Consider the following 21,564-nt stretch of genomic DNA (forward strand, 5'->3'; position numbering starts at 1 on the left):
TTGATGATTTAGATATAGATACATATGTTCTTATAAATTCCTTCTTCTTTTTTCAACCCTGTCAACCCATAATTGCAGTGCATATGTTTTCTTAACAGCGGCGTTACACCAGCATGACATGTTATTTTACGCCACTGCTAAAAGCACTGACCAAGTACCACCACAATACAGTCAAGCACTGTTATTTCGTAGCTCTTAAGGAAAAAAAGAGCTGGTGAATTAAATGCTAACTATTATACGAGGGTTGGAACTTAAATTGTGGCAACTATTTATTCACAACTAATACAAAAGAGTTACATGTTTGCACCTGTTAATGTCCTTCAAAGTCGTCACCAGCATTGTGTAGAACCCATTGCCAGCAATGTGGAATGCATAGTATACTGTTAGCAGAGCCCGTTCTTTTGACGGTGTGAATGGAGCAGTCTACTGCCTTTCGAACCTCTGGAACAGTTCTGAAGCGTTCAGGTTCAGAATCAAATCAAAGTCCCAAGGACTGGAGTCCGGGGAGTATGGTGGATGGTACAGTACTTCCCAGTCCCATCAACCAAACAGAGCAGCCACAGCTTGCACTGTATGTACCCACGCATTGTCGTGCAAAATGATGTGTGGGTTGTGCAGAAGGTGTTTTCACTTCTTCCGCAAAGCTGGTCCCAGGTGATGCTCCAAAAATGAACAGTACTACTGTGCATTGATGGTCTGCCATGGAAGAACATAATGCGTTAGGATAACACCATCACAGTCATACATGAGAATCACCATAACTTTAGACTGCTCCATTCCACGGTTTTAACAACAGTCAGCTGTATGTATATTGAGGTAATAGGTATACATGCAGGTTGATTGCTGTCTTTGACTCTTTCCTGGAAAAGAGAACCATCTGCCTCTAAACTGAAATGAATCTACGTTACATGACGATAGAAAGTAGATGGAGTGATTAGTTGTGAGGTGCTGTAACGAGATATGATTTAATGGTAGACTGATGATGTATTCTAGAGGGTGAGAGATGTTGCGGTGGATAATTTAGCATGCATTTAACAATTTTTTTCTGTTGTTCTCTCAGGGTACATCAGTTGTGTGGTATAACTAGCATTTGATGTGTATACAACTGCATGTTCTGAGTGTGACTTACAGTACTATCTACCTGCAATTGTTAACAACAAACCTCTGCATACCACACTCAGCAGAGGACTTCCAATGCATATGTGATGAATCATGTGGATTGATGGAAAACCAATTTCAGCACCCTCCTCTACACAAACAAAGATATATGTGAAGTACTCCATTTCTCTGCCACATCATGGACATAAATTGAATCTTCAGTTTCATAATTGCAGTGGCTCTAAAGTTAGTGACGGGGTTCTGAGGTATTGCAAACCCTGTAGATACATTTGCTTGCCAGTTGTACTGTTTATAGATTTAGTGCAGCATAGCCTGTAATTCCACATGTAAAACACCACTACTGTGCATTTGTCTGTTTCCATGTAACATGCATCTTCCACTGCTGATGATCATTTTATAGGACTGATGCAAACTAGTATAACTGCACAACCATAATCAGATGTGAACAGTGGGCACTATGCACCACCAGTAAGCTATACTGTGCATGTATCATGAAGTACCTATGTTTTTCTCTGGTGTAGTAGAAGGAAGGAGCTTTATCATCTTAAAATTTATCACAGTACTGAGTGGGATATAGAACGTTCAGGGTGGATGTATGCCAGATGTTGGACATGTATGTCCTGCAATAGAATATTAAGAGTGTTGCACTTCACGTGACTAATAGTTTGGAAACCACATGGCTTTTACATTATAGTGTGTTTAAGTGATGAACCATGTAGGCTTAGGAGTATGTTCTATGATCATTTCTCTCTTGCCAATACCTTCTTGGTTCTGACCCCAGACAAAAGAACAGTACTTCTGAATTGATAGCACAGCTGATTTGCGTAAAATGCTTCAAACTCTGTCCATTTGGAACTCCCTCATGCGTAAATCACGTTCTTTCTTAACCATCTGTTAAATCACCAAAACACTCTCATATTTACTATCCACCGATAAGGGGTTCTAACCCCCCCTCAACGTGTACCCATCTGGAGAGATCTTGTGCACTCGGAACAGTCTTCGCTCGACAGCAGTTATGGACTCTGCTTACTCTGTTCCTTCATGAGATGTGGAATGTTATTGGTAGAGCACCCTCCTACTTCAGTTGCAAATTCAATTGGTGACAGTGTCGCAGAGCCAATCGGGAGTATTTTTCAATCTCCAACTTTATCCTCTGAATGCAAGAATACTCTGTGACTCCCATCTACAAACGGAAAGATGGGAAATTGTAATCATAAATTCTGCACTATTATCAAAGGTTTTAAAAAAATGAAGAAATCCTAACTGCATTGGTGTTGTACACTGTCTGGTATACTTTGGTGTATATGTCCAACCTGTAATACAACATACTGCAAAGTCATCCATCTACATTCACATTCTAATATATGGTACACACAAAGTAGTGAAGGGGTAGTTTAGCTCTGATACAGGAGTTGGGAACCATGCTGACGTGTCTTGGCATTGAAATTGCAGAAAAACTGGTGAAATTGGTAAAACTGATTGCACTAGCAACTGTGGTGCATATTACAGTAAATCGTCCCATACTGACAATGTATTTTCCACCCCATCCGTACACTGGTATTCTGTTGATTACCACATAATGATTGATTGACACTACTACTTTGAGATGGAGAGAGGTTTGGTGGGAGCAACACCTTCCGGTGACAGCCAGCACTGAAACTGTGATCGTGTTCATAGATACAATACGAGGAATCAGTGCTGTTGGGCTCTTTGAGATGGAATACCTAGACATCTGCTGCCCTGTCACTGTGGAAGGTGGGACTACATGTAGGAAACACCACCTCTGTCTTTTATTTCAACCATCCTGTGTGTTGTGGGAGCAGCATAGTTTACACCAAGCAATGTCTACCTTCCTGTGAGAGCCAGTGGATTGAAACATGTTAGTGTCGGTTTAGCATCTGACACAGTCTTCAAAATCATGGTGGAAAAACAAAATGTTTGGAGGTGTACAATGCTTGTAGTCACACACTGCTTGTGTGTGTTACAGCAAAAAAGTAAATGTATCAGACAACAACACACGGATCCTCTCTTGAGATTGACAGTCTGTGGGATATGGTCCTCCTAGAGTATGGGCAGCAAAACTTTAGACCCTGCTCTGTGGAAAAGACTTCGATCACTGGTCACCTGCTCCAGTGGGCTAATACATGTATATTTAATGGGATCATCACATATGGTCTATGCCAGCACGCAGACAGTATATCAGAAGAGAGGGACACTGTAATATCCTATCGAGTTCTTTACAGGGTGACGTTAGCAGAGCTGTTATAGTTTTTCTCTGTTGGATGGTACAAAATAATGAGACATGTATTCACCCTGAGAGATGCAGATCACCTTCAGACTACAATACCTGTATGCAGTTTGAAAACACACTGCAATGTGGTAGCAAAATCCTCACCCTTCTTCTAGTTCCCATATGATGTGCAGTCTTCCTAATTTTTATGATAAGAAGCACAGCCATAAGTACTCATACTGTCTTTTCTACTACCTAGCATAGTGGAAAAAAGTTTCATTTGGTGTTGGCCTTACACACTGCACACAGTTGGTGGAGCTACAACAGCATGTTCCCAATTCCACCAACAGGTCGAAGCATGGTCAACATGGTCCTGTCACATTAACTCATATTTCTCTGCGGGATGCCCAATGTGGTAGATAAAGTGCTCGTGGACTGTCACTCAGTTCCAATTTTTATTGGAATGATCACATGTGCAAAGCTGCAGGAGAAGTAGTGCATAGACTGAGGAACAGTTACAAGATGCAGTGACTGCCTAAAACCATACTGTAGTTTTGATGTAAGGGGTCCTTAGCAGACAGGTTCAAAGAAGGTGTTCTGAATAACGAAAACGCCACGAACTAATTCACCAGTGGCTGTAATCATTAAAAGGAATCTCCATACGATCCAACCCAAGAATGTAGTTGAAGAGAGAGAATTGATTCCAAATTGCAGACAGTATTTCTAGCAGAAAGCGTAACACTATAGACCTAAAAAGCTATGAGAAGCACAGGAAAACAAAGGAAGAACATCAAGTCACACAGAACATGTAAAAAAAAAAAGGAAGAAGTGGAAAAGAAGGGGTACGGCAGGGGCTGGGGCACACCATCAAGCCCAGATAGCTATTGCCTGGTTGGAGCAGAGGAGACAGTAGAGCGTCTTACTAACCGTAAAATGGGCCGACAAGGCTGAGGAACCCTCCCTTAGAGAAAGTGATAAAATAACCCTTCACAAATAAATTGTAACACCAAGTCAGCTGCTCAGACACCAGGGGTAGTGAGTCAGGAACATGAGTCTGCTGCAAGGTGGCTAGGTTACGCCAGTCCAGCAAAATGTGGACCACCGTCAAATGGGCACCACAACAACAGTGGGGCAAATCCTCACAATGGAGGACATGATCATGAGTCAAGTATGGCCAATGCAGAGCCAGCCAAGGAAGACGGAGTTCTGGCGAAAGGCCCACATGGAAGACCTCCACAAATTCGTGGTCGCCTTTATCACCCACAGATCAGGGTACGCCATTCCGTATTTCAAATCCTCTGAACATGAAAGTGTAACACTAATCAAAGATCCAGTGCTGGAATACAGATATCAAGAGGTGGCATGCCAGTAGCCAATTTGGGCAGCCTGTCTGAGAGTTCATTCCTCAGGATCTCAAAGCGACCTGGGGTCCACACAAAGACCACTGAGTGTCCACATTGTTTGAGGGAGAAACGGAAATCCTCCACAATCGGGACCAAGGGATGGTGAGGTTAACATTGGCCAAGAGCTTGTAAATTGCTCAAGGAGTCACTACAGATGAGGAAGGACTCACCAGTGTAGAAACAGATATGCTCAAGGGCATGAGAGATGGCTACCAACTATGCAATGGAAACACTGCAGCTATCCAGCAAGGAGGGAAATTCATTACATCCCACATGAACATAAGCAAAGCCAGTATGACTGGGAACCATCAAGTCACAGACTACTTCTGAACACTGAAATGGGCTGAGAATGGAGAACAATGGTGGCAGAGGGCCTCAAGCAGAGCAAAGTCTTTTGGAACTTGTGATAGATCAAGACAGAGATGTGGAAAGTGGATGCACAATGGAAGTGTACATAAGTGGGATTGGATAAGAGGTGGTAGAGGGGAAAGCTAGAGTTCTGAAAAAAGGGAGCAGATGTGGATGGCAATCATAGCCCCATACCTGGGCCATGTTACAGGAGGAAGATCTCTGTAACTCGAAAGAGGAGACTGTGGTTTGGGTGCTTTGGGGAGTAGCAGATGCATAATGCATAAGCAATCAACTTCAGTAGGGGCAGAACCCGCAACGGTGGAACCCCTGCCTCCACTAGGAGGCTGATCATGAGGTTAGTCCAAAAGGCCCAAGATGCCAGTCATACCTCGCAACAGTTTATCGGGTCCAGCATCTGTGACATAGAAAGTGATGCTGAGCTGTACATGAGACTTTCATAATCTAGACGAGACTGGACCAGTGCTTTGTAGAACCATAGCAGTGTAGATATGATATTGCTGAGGCATCGAAGAACACTGAGGTGTGACCAACATGTCTGCTTTAGTTGACAAAGACTGGGAAGCCATATCAACCAGGTATCAAAGACCAGTCCCAAAAAAAAACGACATGAGTCCACCACATTGGGGGCTCACCATCAAGGTACAGACCCAGATGAGGATGCACTGTATGTCAACGACAGAAATGCATAATGCAGGTCTTTGCAGCCTAAAACTGAAAGCCAGAAGTAAGAGTCCAGGAGTGCACTCTGTGTATTACTCCCTACAGTCTGCATTCAGCAGCTCCCATCACGGATGAACAAAAGAAAATGCAAAAGTCATCACCATACAAAGAGAGGGACACTGTAGGTCTCACAGCTGCCACCAGACCTCTGATAGCCCCTGCAAAGAGAGGGACACTTAAAAACAGAACCCTCTGGAACCCCACTATCCTGCAGCCTGTAAATGAGAGAAGCTATGGGACGCAAAGTTATTGATAAAAATGGGGAGAGGGCCAAGGAGGCCCCACTCATGTACAGTGGCCAGGGTGTGTTGGCATCAAGTGGTATCATAAACTTTATGGAGATCGAAGAAGACTGCAACAAGTTGTTAATGCTGGGAAAAAGCTGTTTAGATAGCAGATTGCAGGTAGACTAGATTATCTGTAGTAGAACAGCCTTAGCGAAAACCGCCCTGGGCCAAATCAAAAAGGTCTTGGGGTTCAAGGATCCTAAACTGATTGTATGATAGCTGTCCATCTAAAAAGGCGGTTTACCCAATTTCAAAACTGGAATGATGACACTTTCTCGCCACTGGGAAGGGAATCGCCCCTTGCTCCAGAAACAGTTGAAAAGGGCGAGTATATGACATTGGCTAGCCACCAATAAGCATTGGAGCGATTGGTTGTGCACCTGGAGGCGTGACGGGATGGGTCAGAGAGCAAGGTCACTGGCAAATTCTCACTCGCTAAATGGGGCATTATTAGGTTCCAGGCAACAGGGAACGAAAGATAAAGGGAAACACTTCAGACAATGTTTGAGAAACAGAAAGCAACCAGACTGTGGACCAACACTCACGCCTGGACGAAATACCAAGCAAAATGTTCTATTATAGAGACCATGCTGGTTGATTGGGGTTGAATGGACCAAACAGCAAGGTCAACAGTCCCTTGTTTTAAAGGTGATCCATTTGGACAGATTTATATCTCACAAGAGTCATAATGATAAAAGGTAAAAGGCTAAAAAACGTAAAAGTGTATTCGTGTTGTCATTGGTGAAAACAAAAGGAGGGAAGTCAGCAAGTAGACAACCCCAAGGCTTTGCTAGAGGCAGGGAATATCCCACCCCTGATGCAGTACAGGCAAGACCAACTGCTATTTAAAAGCATTCAACCACTAAAATGTAAAAGTGTGTATTGTAAAAGGAGACTAACCAAATCTAAAAAGTGATAAAAACAGAGTAAGAGGAAGAGAAAAGAGGATCTGGGCCAGGGAGGGGAGTCAGGAATTTCCAAACACAGCTTACAGTGGGGGACACCCCAACCCTCACCGCCCTTCCCCTACTCCAGAGGGAGATTAAAAACCTCAGAACTGAAAATAAAAACCACTTTCACGGGGGAAATTGAGAATGAGTTCCATCATCCGGGAATCATATGCCAATATTAAAGGTAAAGTGCGGGGAAGTCCGTACTTAGTACGCAGAGCCAAAAGAAGGGAGCATTCCACCAAAATGTGGGCTACTGACTGGGAGGCCCCACAACCTAAGTCGGGATGGCTCATTATGCAAAAGAAAACCATGGGTCAGCCAGGTATTGCCGATGCAGAGACGACACAGGGTGGTCGAGTCCTTTTGGAAGAGGCAGAAGGAAGAACTCCACAGGCCAGGTGTCACCTTAATCTCACGAAGTTTATTAGACAGGGAGGTAGCCTCCCAAGAGTTGGCCCATAACTGTGCGAAGAAGGATTTGATATGAAGCCGTAAATCCGCCACAGAAGCGTAAGTGACTGCTCCCCCAGCCAAACGATCAGGAAGCTCATTACCTGGGATACCCACATGGCCAGGGACCCAAAAGCAGTCAACGGAACAAGCAGCATGGTGAAGATCAGCGAGACAGTCATGGATGGCCGAGACCAAGGGATGGCGGGAAAAATACCAGTCAATAGCCTGAAGACCACTCATTGAGTCCTTACATAACAAAAGGCGGTTGAGTTGGGACTGTTTAATGAAGGTAAGTGCCTGGGAAATTGCCATGGATTCCATAGTAAGCACCCCACATGCAGTTGGCAGGAGATGATTTTCCATGCCAACAGAGGATGTGAAGACTTATCCCATACTATCAGCAGATTTAGAGCCATCAGTGTAAAAAAAAAAAAAAAAAAAAAAAAAAAAACAGTATCCCGAAACTCCCATAAAATTCGGCGGGGAAAGCAATGGAACACCATCAGGGGAACATCTGGGGCTGAGGAACTAATCAGAGGGGGGGGGGGGGTCAGGGGTGTTGGGGAGGGAACGTGAGAGGCAGGACAAAGAAGGAAGCTGAAAATCACAGCGAAGAGACGCAAGGCGGAGACTAACCAGTAAACCCGCCCAAGGGTGGGAATGAGGTTGGCAACGTCCTTGGTCTGGGAACAGTATACAATAGGAAGGATGAGTGGGAGAGGAACAGACAGCCATTGCCTAAGAAACCAGAAGCTGGGACTGCCAAACATAAAAGGGGAGGATCCCAGCTTCAACCAGGAGACTATCACCAGGGCTAGTAGGGAAGGCACTGGTGGCCAAAAGGATACCATGATGGTGGACCAGATCCAGGAGGTGCTGTGTGGAAGGAGCAGCCGAACCATAAACTTGACAACCATACCCCAAGTGAGACAGCACTAAAGTCCATTAAAGGCAGAGAAGAGTGGAACGATCCGCACCCCAAGAGGTGTGGGCAAGGAAGTGAAGGATACTGAGATTACGGAAACATCCTATCTTCAGAAGTCTGATATGAGGCAGCCAAGTGCGCTTGTGGTCGAAAAGAAGACCCAGGAAACGAAACTGTGGGACCACAGGTAATCGTTGTGCATTGAGGTAGAGCTCTGGATCGGGGTGAACCGTAGTACAGCGACAGAAGTGGATCACCCGCGATTTTAAAGGAGAGGATTGAAACCCTTGTGAGAGGGTCCATGCAGAGGCACGCTGTATAGCACCCTGGAGCTGCCGCTCTGCAGAGGCCATCGGAGAGGAACTAACCAAAATGCTGAAATCATCCACATACAGAGCAGGGGTGACCAAAGGTCCGACAGAGGCACTGAGTTCATCTATAGCATTGAGGAAGACACTCAATATGGAACCCTGTGGGATGCCATTTTCCTGGGTCCGTGGAGAACTAAAAACAGTACCAACCCGAACCCTGAACGACTGATGGAACAGGAACTGGCGGATAAAAATCGGGAGTGGGCCCCAAAGACCCCACTCATGAAGTGTAAGTACGATATGATGGCGCCAAGACGTGTAATAGATCTTGCGAAGGTCGAAAAATACTACAACCAAATGGCGGCGCTGGGAAAAAGCCTGCCGAACTGCGGATTCCAAGCGAAGTAAATGATAGACCGAAGGCCGTTCCTCTGTGAAGCCACACTTGTAAGGGGACAATAGATCCCAAGATTCGAGGACCCAATTGAGCCAACGGGCTACCATCCATTCAAAGTAAATTGCAAACAACGTTTGCCGATAGCTTTCGACAAATAGGGGGTTCTTACCAGGCTTAAGGATGGGAACCACGATGCTATCCTTCCATTGAGAAGGGAAGTCACCCTGGAGCCAAATACGGTTAAACACCTGGAGAAGATGATGATGTTGTGGAGCACTGAGATGTTGAAGCAATGGGTTATGAATGGAGTCTGGGCCAGCGGCCGTATCATGAGAATAAGAAAGTGTAGAAAGAAGTTTCCATTCAGTAAAAGGTTTGTTGTAAGATTCTGACTGACAAGGGGTAAAACATAAGGTAGAAGCTTCGGCCCGTTGTTTCTGGTGAAGGAATGCAGCCGGATAGGAGGTTGATGCTGGCGCTGTTGCAAAATGAGTCGCAAGATGTTCTGCGAGAATCAACAGGTCCGTGTAAAGGCCATCTGGGAGGGCAAATCCCGGGAGGGTAGACTGCCGATGGCAACCTCAGAAAGAGCAAAGTGTAGCCCATACCTGTGACAGAGGGACAGTAGAACCGAGGGAAGGAACAAAGATTTCCCAACACACCCATTTGCTATGTTTGATTAAGTAACGGGCTTTGGCGCGAAGGCGTTTAAAGGTAACAAGATTGACAGGAGATGGATGCCTCTTAAGGTGTTGCAAAGCTCGATGGCGATCACGGATGGCAATGGCAGTGGCCGTACTCCACCACAGGACTTGCCAGCGGCGAAATTGTGCAGATAAGTGTGGGATAGCAAGGCTATCAGCGTGAACAATCGCATCAGAGATGTTATGTAGGACGTCATCAATACAACCTGACAAAGAAGGAGAAAAAACGACCTGTGCAGTACATAGAGGTCAATCGGCGCGTTGGAAAGACCAACGAGGTAAGCTGTCCATCGGGGAGTGGGAAGGTAGCGAGAGAATCAACAGGAAATGGTCACTATCGCAAAGGTCAACATGTGGCGACCAGTGTGATGAAGGGATGTGGGAGGGACAAGAAAGAAAAAGATCAATGGCAGAAAAGGTACCATGACTGGCACTGAAATGGGTAGGGGAGCCATCATTAAGAAGGCACAAGTCGTGGTCTGCAAGAAACTGGCCTATGAGAAGACCGCGACTAAATGGAAATGCACTGCCCCACAAGGGATAATGAGCATTAAAATCCCCGAGGAGGAGAAAGGGAGGAGGAAGTTGCTGAAGAAGGGCAGTTACGGCAGCAGGTATAAGAGTCCTATCAGGAGGGAGACCCCAGAGTCCAGGTGGACCCTAAAAGCAACTGCATCCAATGTAGTCTAAAGAGGAATCCACATGCTAGCAATGTCCGTACAGACCAATGTACAAACGCCACCAGAGGCCCACAGGGGGCCGACCCGATTTCAGCGGAAAGCATGGAACCCACGGAGCGTTGGATTGTGATCAGTACAATGAGATTCCTGTAGAACCAAACAAGCTGCAGAGTAAAACGAAATAAGGGATTTCAACTCTGGAAGGTGAGGGTAATATTCATTACAATTCCACTGGATAACCACAGAACAATGATTCAAATGGGGAGTGAACAGGCTAAAGCCAGTCATGCCGCCGGGTCACCATCAGTCACCGACAAGGAGAGGGCGACATCCATGAACAGCACGTCAGAGTCATGTTGCAAAGGTGGGGACAGGACCTCTGGCGACACCAGAGGCTCCTTGTCCCAGGACTCATGTTTCTTCTTCTTTTCTGTTTGAGATCGAGGAGGGCTGCGCTGCAAAAGGGAACCAGCTGCAGCAAGATCTGGATCAGAAAGAGTGTGGGCGACCTGGGGGCCCACAGACCATGGTTCTCATTGTCGTCGTGTGGCAGCAGACCTTTCGCATGGAAGATGCCGGGAACGAGGGTCCTTGGAGGGGCGCCATTGACCAGCAGACGCCAAAGAAGTGGGACACTTCTCCGGCTGGGGAGGGGGAGCTGCGCCCAGAGGGGAGGGTGTGTGAACTGCAAGGGTGGGGGGAGGAGAGGGGTCTGGGATGGGGGTAAGGAAGGGGGAGGAAGAGGTGAAGATTTAACTAAAGCATAGCTAAACATCACTGACACAGGATGAAGATGTGCATACTTTGCCATGACAATTAACACACACAGGAGGGGAAACACAGGAACTCCCCTCATGGAGTGGACGTCCACAGTCACTGCAGAGAGGGATCCGCAAACAGTGGGAAGACATGTGTCCAGAACGCAAACACTTAAAACATCTCATAGTTGGTGGAATGTACAGCTTCACGTCACATCGATAAACCATAATCTTGACCTTCTCAGGGCGGGTATCCCCTTCAAAGGCCAGGATAAAGGCACCAGTATCAATGCGATTGTCCTTCGGTCACTTCTGAACATACCGAACAGAGTGAACACCCCGCTGTCCTAGATTGTCCCGAAGTTCCTCATCAGTTTGTAGGATGAGGCCTCTGTGAAAAATTACACCTTGAACCATATTCAAAGATTGGTGGGGGGGTAATGAACACAGGAATTGTGCCAAGATGGTCACAGGCACGAAGGGCCACAGACAGGGCAGCTGAAGCAGTTTTAATCAACGAACCCAACCGCATCTTGCTCAGAGTGTCCACTTCGCCAAACTTGTCTTCAGTGTGTTCCACAAAAAATAAAGGTTTGGTATTGGTGAAAGTATCCCCATTAGTCCCGGTGCAAATCAGATACCGGGGGAAGGTTTCACCCCTAGCCAATGAGCCTGACCCTCCTCCCAGGGGGTAGCCATGGAAGGGACGGCTGAAGGGGCAGAAGAAGCAGCACTAAAAGAATCATTTCCATTCAAAGAGATGGCCACAGAAGAACGGCCAGAGTTCTGGACCCGTATGAATTTCATTTGCATAGCTTCCCCCTGATACCACACACTATGATCAGGGGCTCTCCCCACGGGCGCCACCCAGCCACAGCAAGGGCCATCTGGCATGGCGGCCATTGCCGGGAGTTCTGATGCTCCAGGATGACAAGCAACCACTCCTATGCTTACATGAGGAGGTCACAGCTCAGTTAGAAGTGTGATCCATGTAACCGTGTGTTTCAGGTACGGCATGAAATTTCTCAACATGGCACAGCAGAACGAATACAGAAGTGTACTCGTACCCATGTGACTCAAAACTCATGCTGATGATGATGGACGTCAGTTCCGAATGGAATGGAAGTTTAATCATTTAACACCTGTTACGCGAAAAACATTTACAAAAAAAAATTGATAAATATTGGACTCATGCTTCAGGGTGTAACACTATTTTCATCTACTTTTCTACGCCCTTGCACACGACTCAGCGATTACAATCCAGGAAAATGAAAAGATGCCGCGAATACAGGAGAGTTTGATACCTGGAGGCTGCGTGGGCCTGGCAGCGGGCTGTGACGCGGTGATGATCCAGAGGCGCCACCCGTCTGGATGGCGAGCATTGTGTCAGTGAACATCCGTGCGCGCAGGTTAAGCTCCCGGATACGCTCCTGCACCGTCAGCGGCCGCAGGATCACCTTACCCGACCCGGACACGTCCAGGTTGCCCAGCAGCACGTCTGTCTGTGTCGTCTGTGACAGCCGCCGAAAGTACAGCCGGTGCTCTGGCGGGAAGTCTGCAACAAGCAAGCAAGCACTTGCTCCATTACCTACACACCACCTTCTTCCCATTTCCATTCTTCCCCCCCTCTCTTTTCATTCCTATCTCTCCTCGAGGGGCCTGGACCAACGGGAAGCGGTCTGCCACTATTCAGACAAGGGCACAACACAAAAGTTACAGTGGGAGTAATCAGGGTCACATTTCCACGCAGACTATTTAAGACACAGCCAAGGTGCCCGAACCACAAAGTAGCCAACATCAGATAAATTTAAAAATAGCACTGTTAGAATACTGTGGTGTGGGATCTTATAAACGTAAGAGACATAGACGCAATTATTTTTTATATGATTTTCGGATGATTTTTTACATGACTAGCTGATATGAATGGGGACAGCATTCATCTCTCAAACGCACAATCCCCCGAGTCAAATCCCCAGTACAATTCACAAAAATACATGGTACGTCTGTTGATAAAATCGCTAGACTTTTGAAGAAATGGTTAGCGGAATTTAAACAGTTTAAAGTGAGTTATATTTCATGGAAAATCGATTTCAACTAAACCTTGTTTCATACAAAGCAAGACCCACACAACAACGTAGCTGTTCGTAGCAATATTAATAAATCGAGTTGAATAACTTCGTGATTTCGGTTTTAAATTTTTTCACTTCATCACTTCATTAAATCAAAAATTTTACACAATTAAATAATAAATTTTAAATACTGTGTTATTTTAATTCGCAAGTTGCTCTAAAATGCTCCTTTGCAGGTTAATTAACACAAAATTTCAGCTGCTATTGCCCGCACCACATATTCAGCCCAGGGGTCTGTATGTCCTAAATACAGCCCTACGAGTAATATTTGACGTGGAAAATGTTATATACTGGCTCTCGTGACATATAGTGCCCAATTCCGCTTATGATCAGAAAGTATTTTATGATCCTAAACGGAACTAGGCACTATATATCACGAGAGCCAGTATAAAAGGAGCTGGTGAGTATTGTGCTGGCAGAAGAGAAGCGATGGCAGGAGACTGGATCACTCAGAAGTGCTCAGTGACTTCCAGGCGCAGTCTAGTCGTAGAATGTCACTACAGTTACACATCCATCGGGGATATTTCAACCGTTCTAAAGCTGTCCAAGTCGACTGATGATGATGATGATGATGTGAATGTGAAGTGGAAACAGGAACGAACAGCCACAGCTGAACCAAGACCTCATGTACTGACAGAGCCCGCCGAGCGTTGCGGAGGCTGGTTGTAAAAAAAAAAAAAATAGCACGAAATCAGCAGAAGGAACCACTCGCGACTTTCAAAGTGACACCAGTAATCCAGATACCACAATGACTGCGAGTAGGGAGTTAAAAAGAGTAGCACCTCATAAGCTAGGTATTTTGTACTCAATGCTAAGCAACGCTTCAGGTGGCGTAAAGAGCGACACTGCTGGACAGTGCATGTCTAGAAACGAGTGATTTTCAGTGATGAATCACGTTATACCCCGTGGCAGTCTGATGAAAGGGTTTGAGTTTGGTGAATGCCCGGGGAACGTTACCTGCCATAATCTGAAGTGTCAACAGTGAAGTAGAGTGCTACGATATGGCGGTGTTTTTCGTGTTTCGGGTGTGGTTCACTTATTGTGCTTAAGAAAACATTAATGACGCTTTGAAGAAGGATATGAACACGTTTTACAGCATTGTGTACTGTGTACAGTTCGGGGACGATGATTGTATCATATCAGCATGTCAGTGCACCCTATCATAAAGCAGTATCTATGAGGCAATGGCTTGTGACAATAACAGTCCTAAAATGGACTGGTCTGCCCAGAGTCCCGAACTGAACCCTATGGCACCAGACCCCAGCGTCCTGCACCACTACCTTCTCTGGTTTCGGCTCTTTAGGAATAATGTGCTGCCATTCCCCCACACACATTCAGACACCTCATTGAAAGTGTCCTCAGCAGAGTTCAAACAATCAAACGCGAAGGGTGAGCACACAATATATTAATGTCCATAGATAAGTGCCCAGATACTTTTTATCATATAGTGTATTACATGTTGCTGCCGTTCTAGTTAATAAAAACGGGATATCATTACAAAGATGTAATTTGTGGTGTGGTGGTTTTCCTGTGGAGAGGAAGCTCCGCAGAGAATTGATTCGCTCTATGCCGGTAATGTAGTCCATTGGTGCGTGATTTGCGATTCTGCCAAACGAGGAAGTAGGCAATGCTCGAGTGTGCAGTCAGATACGTTTTACTTCGTGGTTCAGTGTCAACTGCTGTGTAGCATACAGCGAATCGAGCGATAAATATTGCAACATTGCCTATTCTATGTGAGGTGGAAAACAAAAAGAAGAGAATAAAACGGATACGAGGATGGAGTTATGAATGAAATAGCTCTGGCTGCAGGACGGTTTTATAACTTTATTACATAGTCGATTTCGGCGTTCCCCGTTCCCATCTTCAGATGCACCTTAAGTAGGTATCTAATGGAAGTTAAGAGTTTTTTTTTTTCCCAATCACGGCTGGCAGTCAACGGAATTGCAAGCATGCCAGCCAGCCCCTCGTCCGCGACAACACAACAAATGACACTTCACTGCTGGGCGATACACCATGTACAGAAAAGGCATCCAGCCGCCCACTACCACCAACACAGTCAAATCAACATTAACATGCCGACCCCGTGATATTATGGGATACGACTTTACAATCCAAAATTATCTGTGTTACAGTTCATATTACGGGGTCTCACGCAATGTTTAGCTGGTGCTTGTTAATCTGACTTGCATTTAAGGGATATTTTCACCACCGGCATTTATTAGACGCAAATTACGCAGTATTATAAGTCACCACAAAATTTTGCACGTCATTCTCAATTCTACGACACATAAGAAATAATTACGACTGTATAAATCATTTTTCGTGTTCATTGTGCAGTCAGATTGAATCCAGATTTATGTCTCACTTTCGCTAGTGCTACAATTTTTTCGTTTTTCTTCTTGTTTATTTACGATGTCTTCATGGTCAACGGTGTATTGTCACCAGCTACTTAACTTTCGCTACTAGATAAAGACCAACTCCAGACTTTTTCGCGCATTATGGGCTCATGCATTTCTACCCTGTTTTGCTGATGTTATCTACCCACCATCCTTAATCTCGTCGTCTAGGTCTTGGAGTGCATCAAAGAACTTTCTGGTGGAGAAGTTCTTGGACCGAGAGTGCATAAGGTAAGTGGACTGGCCTGCCGGCGCCGCCTACTCAAATCCCATCGAGCACTTGTCGTATGAGTCGGGGCGACATATTGTAGCACATTCACATGCATCAACGGCCATTTTGCAGTTGTCAACCGCCCTTATGGAAGAATGGAACGCCCTACCACAAGAACTCCCTACCAAACGTGGGGCTGTCCATGGTAATCACACACCCCATTAAGTACCATGTCCCATGCTTTGTAATGTCCGGGGGATTATAATGAATCGAGGTGAGAGTATAATTATTTTCTTTGCAAAAACAGACATAATGTCTTATGGGATAACAGCAATCAGTGATTTTATAATGTTACTAAAATCCGTCTTGATTGCAAATTTTTTATTCATATGACCGGTTTCGGTTCATTCAGAACCATCTTCAGATCTGATATTTCAGTTACAGGAGTAACCCGTCCAAATTCAGCAACTTTCACATGCTACGTTCGTACTTGATGTGACGTAGCATGTGAAAGTTGCTGGATTGGACGGGTTACTCCTGTAACTGAAATATCAGATCTGAATATGGTTCTGAATGAACCGAAACCGGTCATATGAATAAAAAATTTGCAATCAAGACGGATTTTAAGTAACATAATAATTATTTTCTTTGAATACAAGTGTCACTTATGTTGGTTTCATCAAGTATTTCTTTCGGTTACCTTCTGTACTACACAATACTGTAGCAGTTCTTTCTGTCAGATACAAGTTTCATCGATCTACATTAAATGGCAGTGACATCTAATGTGGAAGTTCACGTTCGTACTTAAATTGTGCACACCAATGTATAGTCATATGGCCAAAATGCGAGGACACTTAGGAATTTCTGCTATGAAGACTGATATGTCGACACCGACAACATGACACTAATTTTTAATATTTTGTGTCTGGCCCATTATTTGTGGATGTTCACGTGGTTGGCCACCGTTTGCTTTCAACAACTTAGGGCATGTATTGTCACACAACTACGTATGATCATTTCCGGTAAATCTCTTAAAAACAGTTCATATGGCGTAATGATACTTAGTGTGATGCTGAAGATGGGCGTGTGACGTGATACTGGTCCAGCATAACAATATTTTAAAAACAAGTCTTATGCAGCTGATGTCAACAATTTAAGTCAGCGAAAATATAGTTCCTGAGTTTTGTGTGAGCTACACAGCACTGAGTATATAAACGAAGGACACTTAATTGATGTGTTATATTTTGTTTGGCACATAAAGTCATTAATTAATAACTGATGAAAGTTCCATAACGATTTTCTGCCTCTTCCTGAGACTGATATTTGTTTATCTAAAAACGTTACTGCTTAGATGAGGAAGTACTTTTAGATAGATTTAATTTTGATGTAACTGTTTTCAACTAAGAATTATTAATTTCCAACAAAAAGGCAGTGCCGTTAAATAAATTCTTTGTATGAAAAAGAGTTACAGTATGGGTAATTTGTATTTTCAGCGCAATTAACGATCGTACCCCAATTAACCTAACCTACTTTCACATTTAGGTTGTTGTCCTAGGTTATAAACAAACAACTATGATGTAATACGATACAAAATGTCCTAAGACAGCCTGAGGCCATATGACTCCACAGAATTGTCACACAGTATTGTAGTCGGAAAGCTTTGGGTTCGGCTTCTAGCATGTGTAATTTTCCTTAATTTCATCAGATTTAAGACAAATTTCGCAACGCACATAACTGCATACACCTGAGTGCCACCCCTACTTTCAAATTCAATCGCTTGTCTGAGTCTTTGTAGTCTGAACGATCTTGGTTCCACCTCACCACGCCTAATTTCCGTAAATGTCAACCAAAATTTCACAATGTCACAAGGCATATAATATCCGCTGAACTTTTATATTCTTCATGTAATTTCACGGGCACATTACGTCTAATACGTGCGGCAGATAGGCAAAATGACACCCTAACATTTTGTGAAATGTCACACACTTTTCTGCAAACTGCACTCTCTTATTATATGAAGGAAAATGTGGAGTCATGGTTTAATATCAGTGGTAGTGGCCGACACCATCCTCGATTCACCACATTAATGAAACATGGATGTCATGCTTGAGCTTGATAGGAACATCGTGCAAAAAACAAATGTCCAAGGTTATACGAGATCGTACTTGATGTACAAACACTACTGCATGAGCATGATGTTTTGATTCAAAATAAAATTCAGACGTTACCATCGCTTAATACACTGCTGCTGCCCTGAGATCCCCTGATACAAATTATCATCACAAGAAAGGTCCATTTCACTTGGTACTAGTGTATATTCTAACCATATCCAGGAAAACACTGCCCGCAAACATCGAAATTCGATCTCACGCGGTACTGGTATACTGTAACGTATTGATCGCTATTTGGCTTATCCATTATTATACTTGAGGCTTTTGGAAGCCAGCTAGATTATTCCAAGATAGGAAACCAGAGACAAAATGCAGGTGTTCGGCACAAGTGGTAGCTTTTAGGTTACACAAACTAAACAGTAAAGGAAAAAGTCTGTGAAATGCAAATGCACAAAGCAGCTGTCCCAGGGTAGAAGTTTCAATTCAGAGAATTAACCGGCAACTCCGTACACCATCTAGACGCGTCATAAGATGCCACAGAAGATGGCAGTTCACGTCTTGGCATATGAAGCATGCACGATCCTTGCTCCTCATAACAGAAATGTCAGTGGATTCACTTACGTTACAGCAGTGCTCAGTGCTTGATTTGTAAAAGAATTCCGGTACTGTGACCTTGCCGGCCGAAGTGGCCGTGCGGTTAAAGGCGCTGCAGTCTGGAACCGCAAGACCGCTACGGTCGCAGGTTCGAATCCTGCCTCGGGCATGGATGTTTGTGATGTCCTTAGGTTAGTTAGGTTTAACTAGTTCTAAGTTCTAGGGGACTAATGACCTCAGCAGTTGAGTCCCATAGTGCTCAGAGCCATTTGAACCATTTGAACTGTGAGCTTCCAGGGTATTTATTTTAAATCACTTCAATCGCAGCAGAAGTTCTGTCATATCATATCTCAAAATCTGCGGTTCTTACTTTTTTTGTCAAGAGGTAACAGTAGGCGTACTGATGCGTACGGTCACAAATGAAGCTCTGCGTTACAGTGAGATGGGAAATGAGCATATTTTGAGCACTGAAAACATCAAAACTTACCGAACCAGAAAAAAAAACCACTGCACAAAGTGCACAGCCACGTTAGGCTGCCAATCTCAGAACCCTAAACACAACGCTCATGCGCAAGCCGACGGGCGACCTATCAAAATAGGCAGGTGAAGTTGGTATCACTACAAAAATAACCACACACATGGTTCAAATGGCTCTGAGCACTATGGGACTTAACATCTAAGGTCATTAGTCCCATAGACTTAGAACAACTTAAACCTAACTAACCTAAGGACATCACACACACCCATGCCCGAGGCAGGATTCGAACCTGCGACCGTAGCAGCAGCGCGGTTCCCAACTGAAGCGCCTAGAACCGCTCGGTCACAACGGCTTGCACCACACACATACTTCGCAACAACCTGACTGGTATCATCTACAGCATTCACAACCGAGCCATTACCATTAAGACACAAGCGATGGAGGGCACTGGAATGCGAAGGCAGTGTACTTGCTGCAGGCGTACATTGTGTGCTGGTGAGAGTCTAAGTTCTGTGTTCATTTAAAGTGTGTAGTATAGAATGTCTGAATCAAAGTGAACTTTTTTATTTATAGAGGGAGAACTGTCACCAATTACTTTCCTTATAAATGACTGAAATACCCCCCCCCCCCCCACACACACACAAACTTGTGTTATTTTCATTTTACAACTGATTAGTGTTCGTCTGTGTACACTGTCTTCAAAATAGTTGAATAACGCCAATTTATTTCCTGATGAGTAATATTGTTAAAGCATTTAGATCAGTACTAGAAAGTTACATATCGTCTGCAAACAAATGCGATGTTATGTGATATATTTCAAATGTATATGAGTCACATCTCGCTGCCACTGAGAAAGAGTGCTACAGCATTCGGAACCCAAGTATCCCATACCACAATTGGTCAAGTTGCAGGCAAAAAATCAGGAATAAAACAACAAGAAGGAAGGAAGGTGGGTGGGTAGGAAGAGTAGAGTTTAACATCCCATTGACAGCGTGGATATTACCAAAGGATGGGAGAAGGAAATCAGTTGTGCCTTTTCAAAGAAACCATCCCATCATTTGCTTGGAACAGTTTAGGAAAATCATGGAAAACCTAAATCTGCATGGGCAAACAGGGATTTGAACTGTTGTCCTTCCAAAAATGTGAGTTTAGTGTGATAATCACTGTGCCACCTTGCTCATGAAACCGTTTACGGGAAGATTTCGTATAGCATGGAAAAATTTCCGATTCTCTTACCGCACAAACTGTTGTTACCATAACAATTATATTTTTTCCCTGTGGCATTAATGGTGCTTACACCCATACCAGAATCATTTACAATTCTCACTTTACTAATATGGCACTGAATTATAGATGCACTTTGAAAAAAATAGTAAACAAAGGAAGTAATTGGAATTTCCAACAGAAGGTATGAGTCCTTCTGTAAACACTACATGTCAACTTACAATATAAGAGGGAGATGATACCATATATATGACAATGAAAATTTACTCCATATTCTGTAACAGTATAGACAAGAACTTAATAGCTGAAAACTACTAAGACACCAGAATCATGCCTTAAAAATCTTTCTCTACCCTTAACATGTCAGTTACATTTACTTCAAGATCTTAAAAAGTTTCAAATACCAGCTGAACACTTAAGAATCAATGATTTAACATCCACAGCGCAAGAATATTACAGAATTGCCAGACAGGTGTTAGCCATGTTATCGCATCGCAGTACAACGGTTTGGTAACATTTAATATACTTAGTGTTCCACAGGGATAAAAAATGCCATCCATTTGCATTTTTATATTCCCTGAATTGTAATACTGTTAAGACATTATATCGCGTATTAAGCAACAGGTACACAACAAATACCGTGAGAGGCTGTCACCACACTGACACAACCACTCATCTGGCATCTCTTAGTTACATGCAGCAGCCTCCAGAGGGCACTCACAATCCCGCATCTCTTCCTGCTGCCATACCACATCCCCCAGCGTGGCGCATACGTCTGCCGACGGTGTGGACAGGTGCTATGGACTACTTCGTTTAAGCCTTGTACTGGTGGACATGCAAATCCTTCTGCTGACAGGCACCAAAACACAATGCGCAGCGGACACACACAGTTCTCCCCCAGCAGTTAAGACAGCTTATTTCTGTGCCTGCAGTCAGCTCAGCACAATAGTCTGAGGATTACCTTCCAACTTAGCAGACTTTCTTCAGCAAAATTACATTCAGTTAGAGAGAAAAATCACAGACTACAAAGAGACAGCAAAATTACTTAGATATCATTGTATTAGGTTTAGGACATCAGTGCCATACATCAAACTGTATCAAAGTAAAGG

The 21,564-nt window shown here is 44.2% G+C and overlaps 1 protein-coding gene across 4 annotated transcripts in view; it reads right to left on the minus strand.

The window, feature by feature from the left end:
• LOC126184042 (uncharacterized) overlaps window positions 1–21,564 on the minus strand; it is a 253,052-nt gene that overhangs the window by 113,838 nt on the left and 117,650 nt on the right. For all 4 annotated transcript variants that reach the window (XM_049926402.1, XM_049926400.1, XM_049926401.1 and 1 more), the window contains exon 2: window positions 12,617–12,867. In XM_049926402.1, coding sequence (XP_049782359.1) covers window positions 12,617–12,867 — 251 coding nt within the window. The remainder of the gene's footprint in view (window positions 1–12,616; window positions 12,868–21,564) is intronic.

This window comes from Schistocerca cancellata, chromosome 4 (genome assembly GCF_023864275.1).
Source record: "Schistocerca cancellata isolate TAMUIC-IGC-003103 chromosome 4, iqSchCanc2.1, whole genome shotgun sequence".
Classification (NCBI taxonomy): Eukaryota; Metazoa; Arthropoda; class Insecta; order Orthoptera; family Acrididae; genus Schistocerca; species Schistocerca cancellata.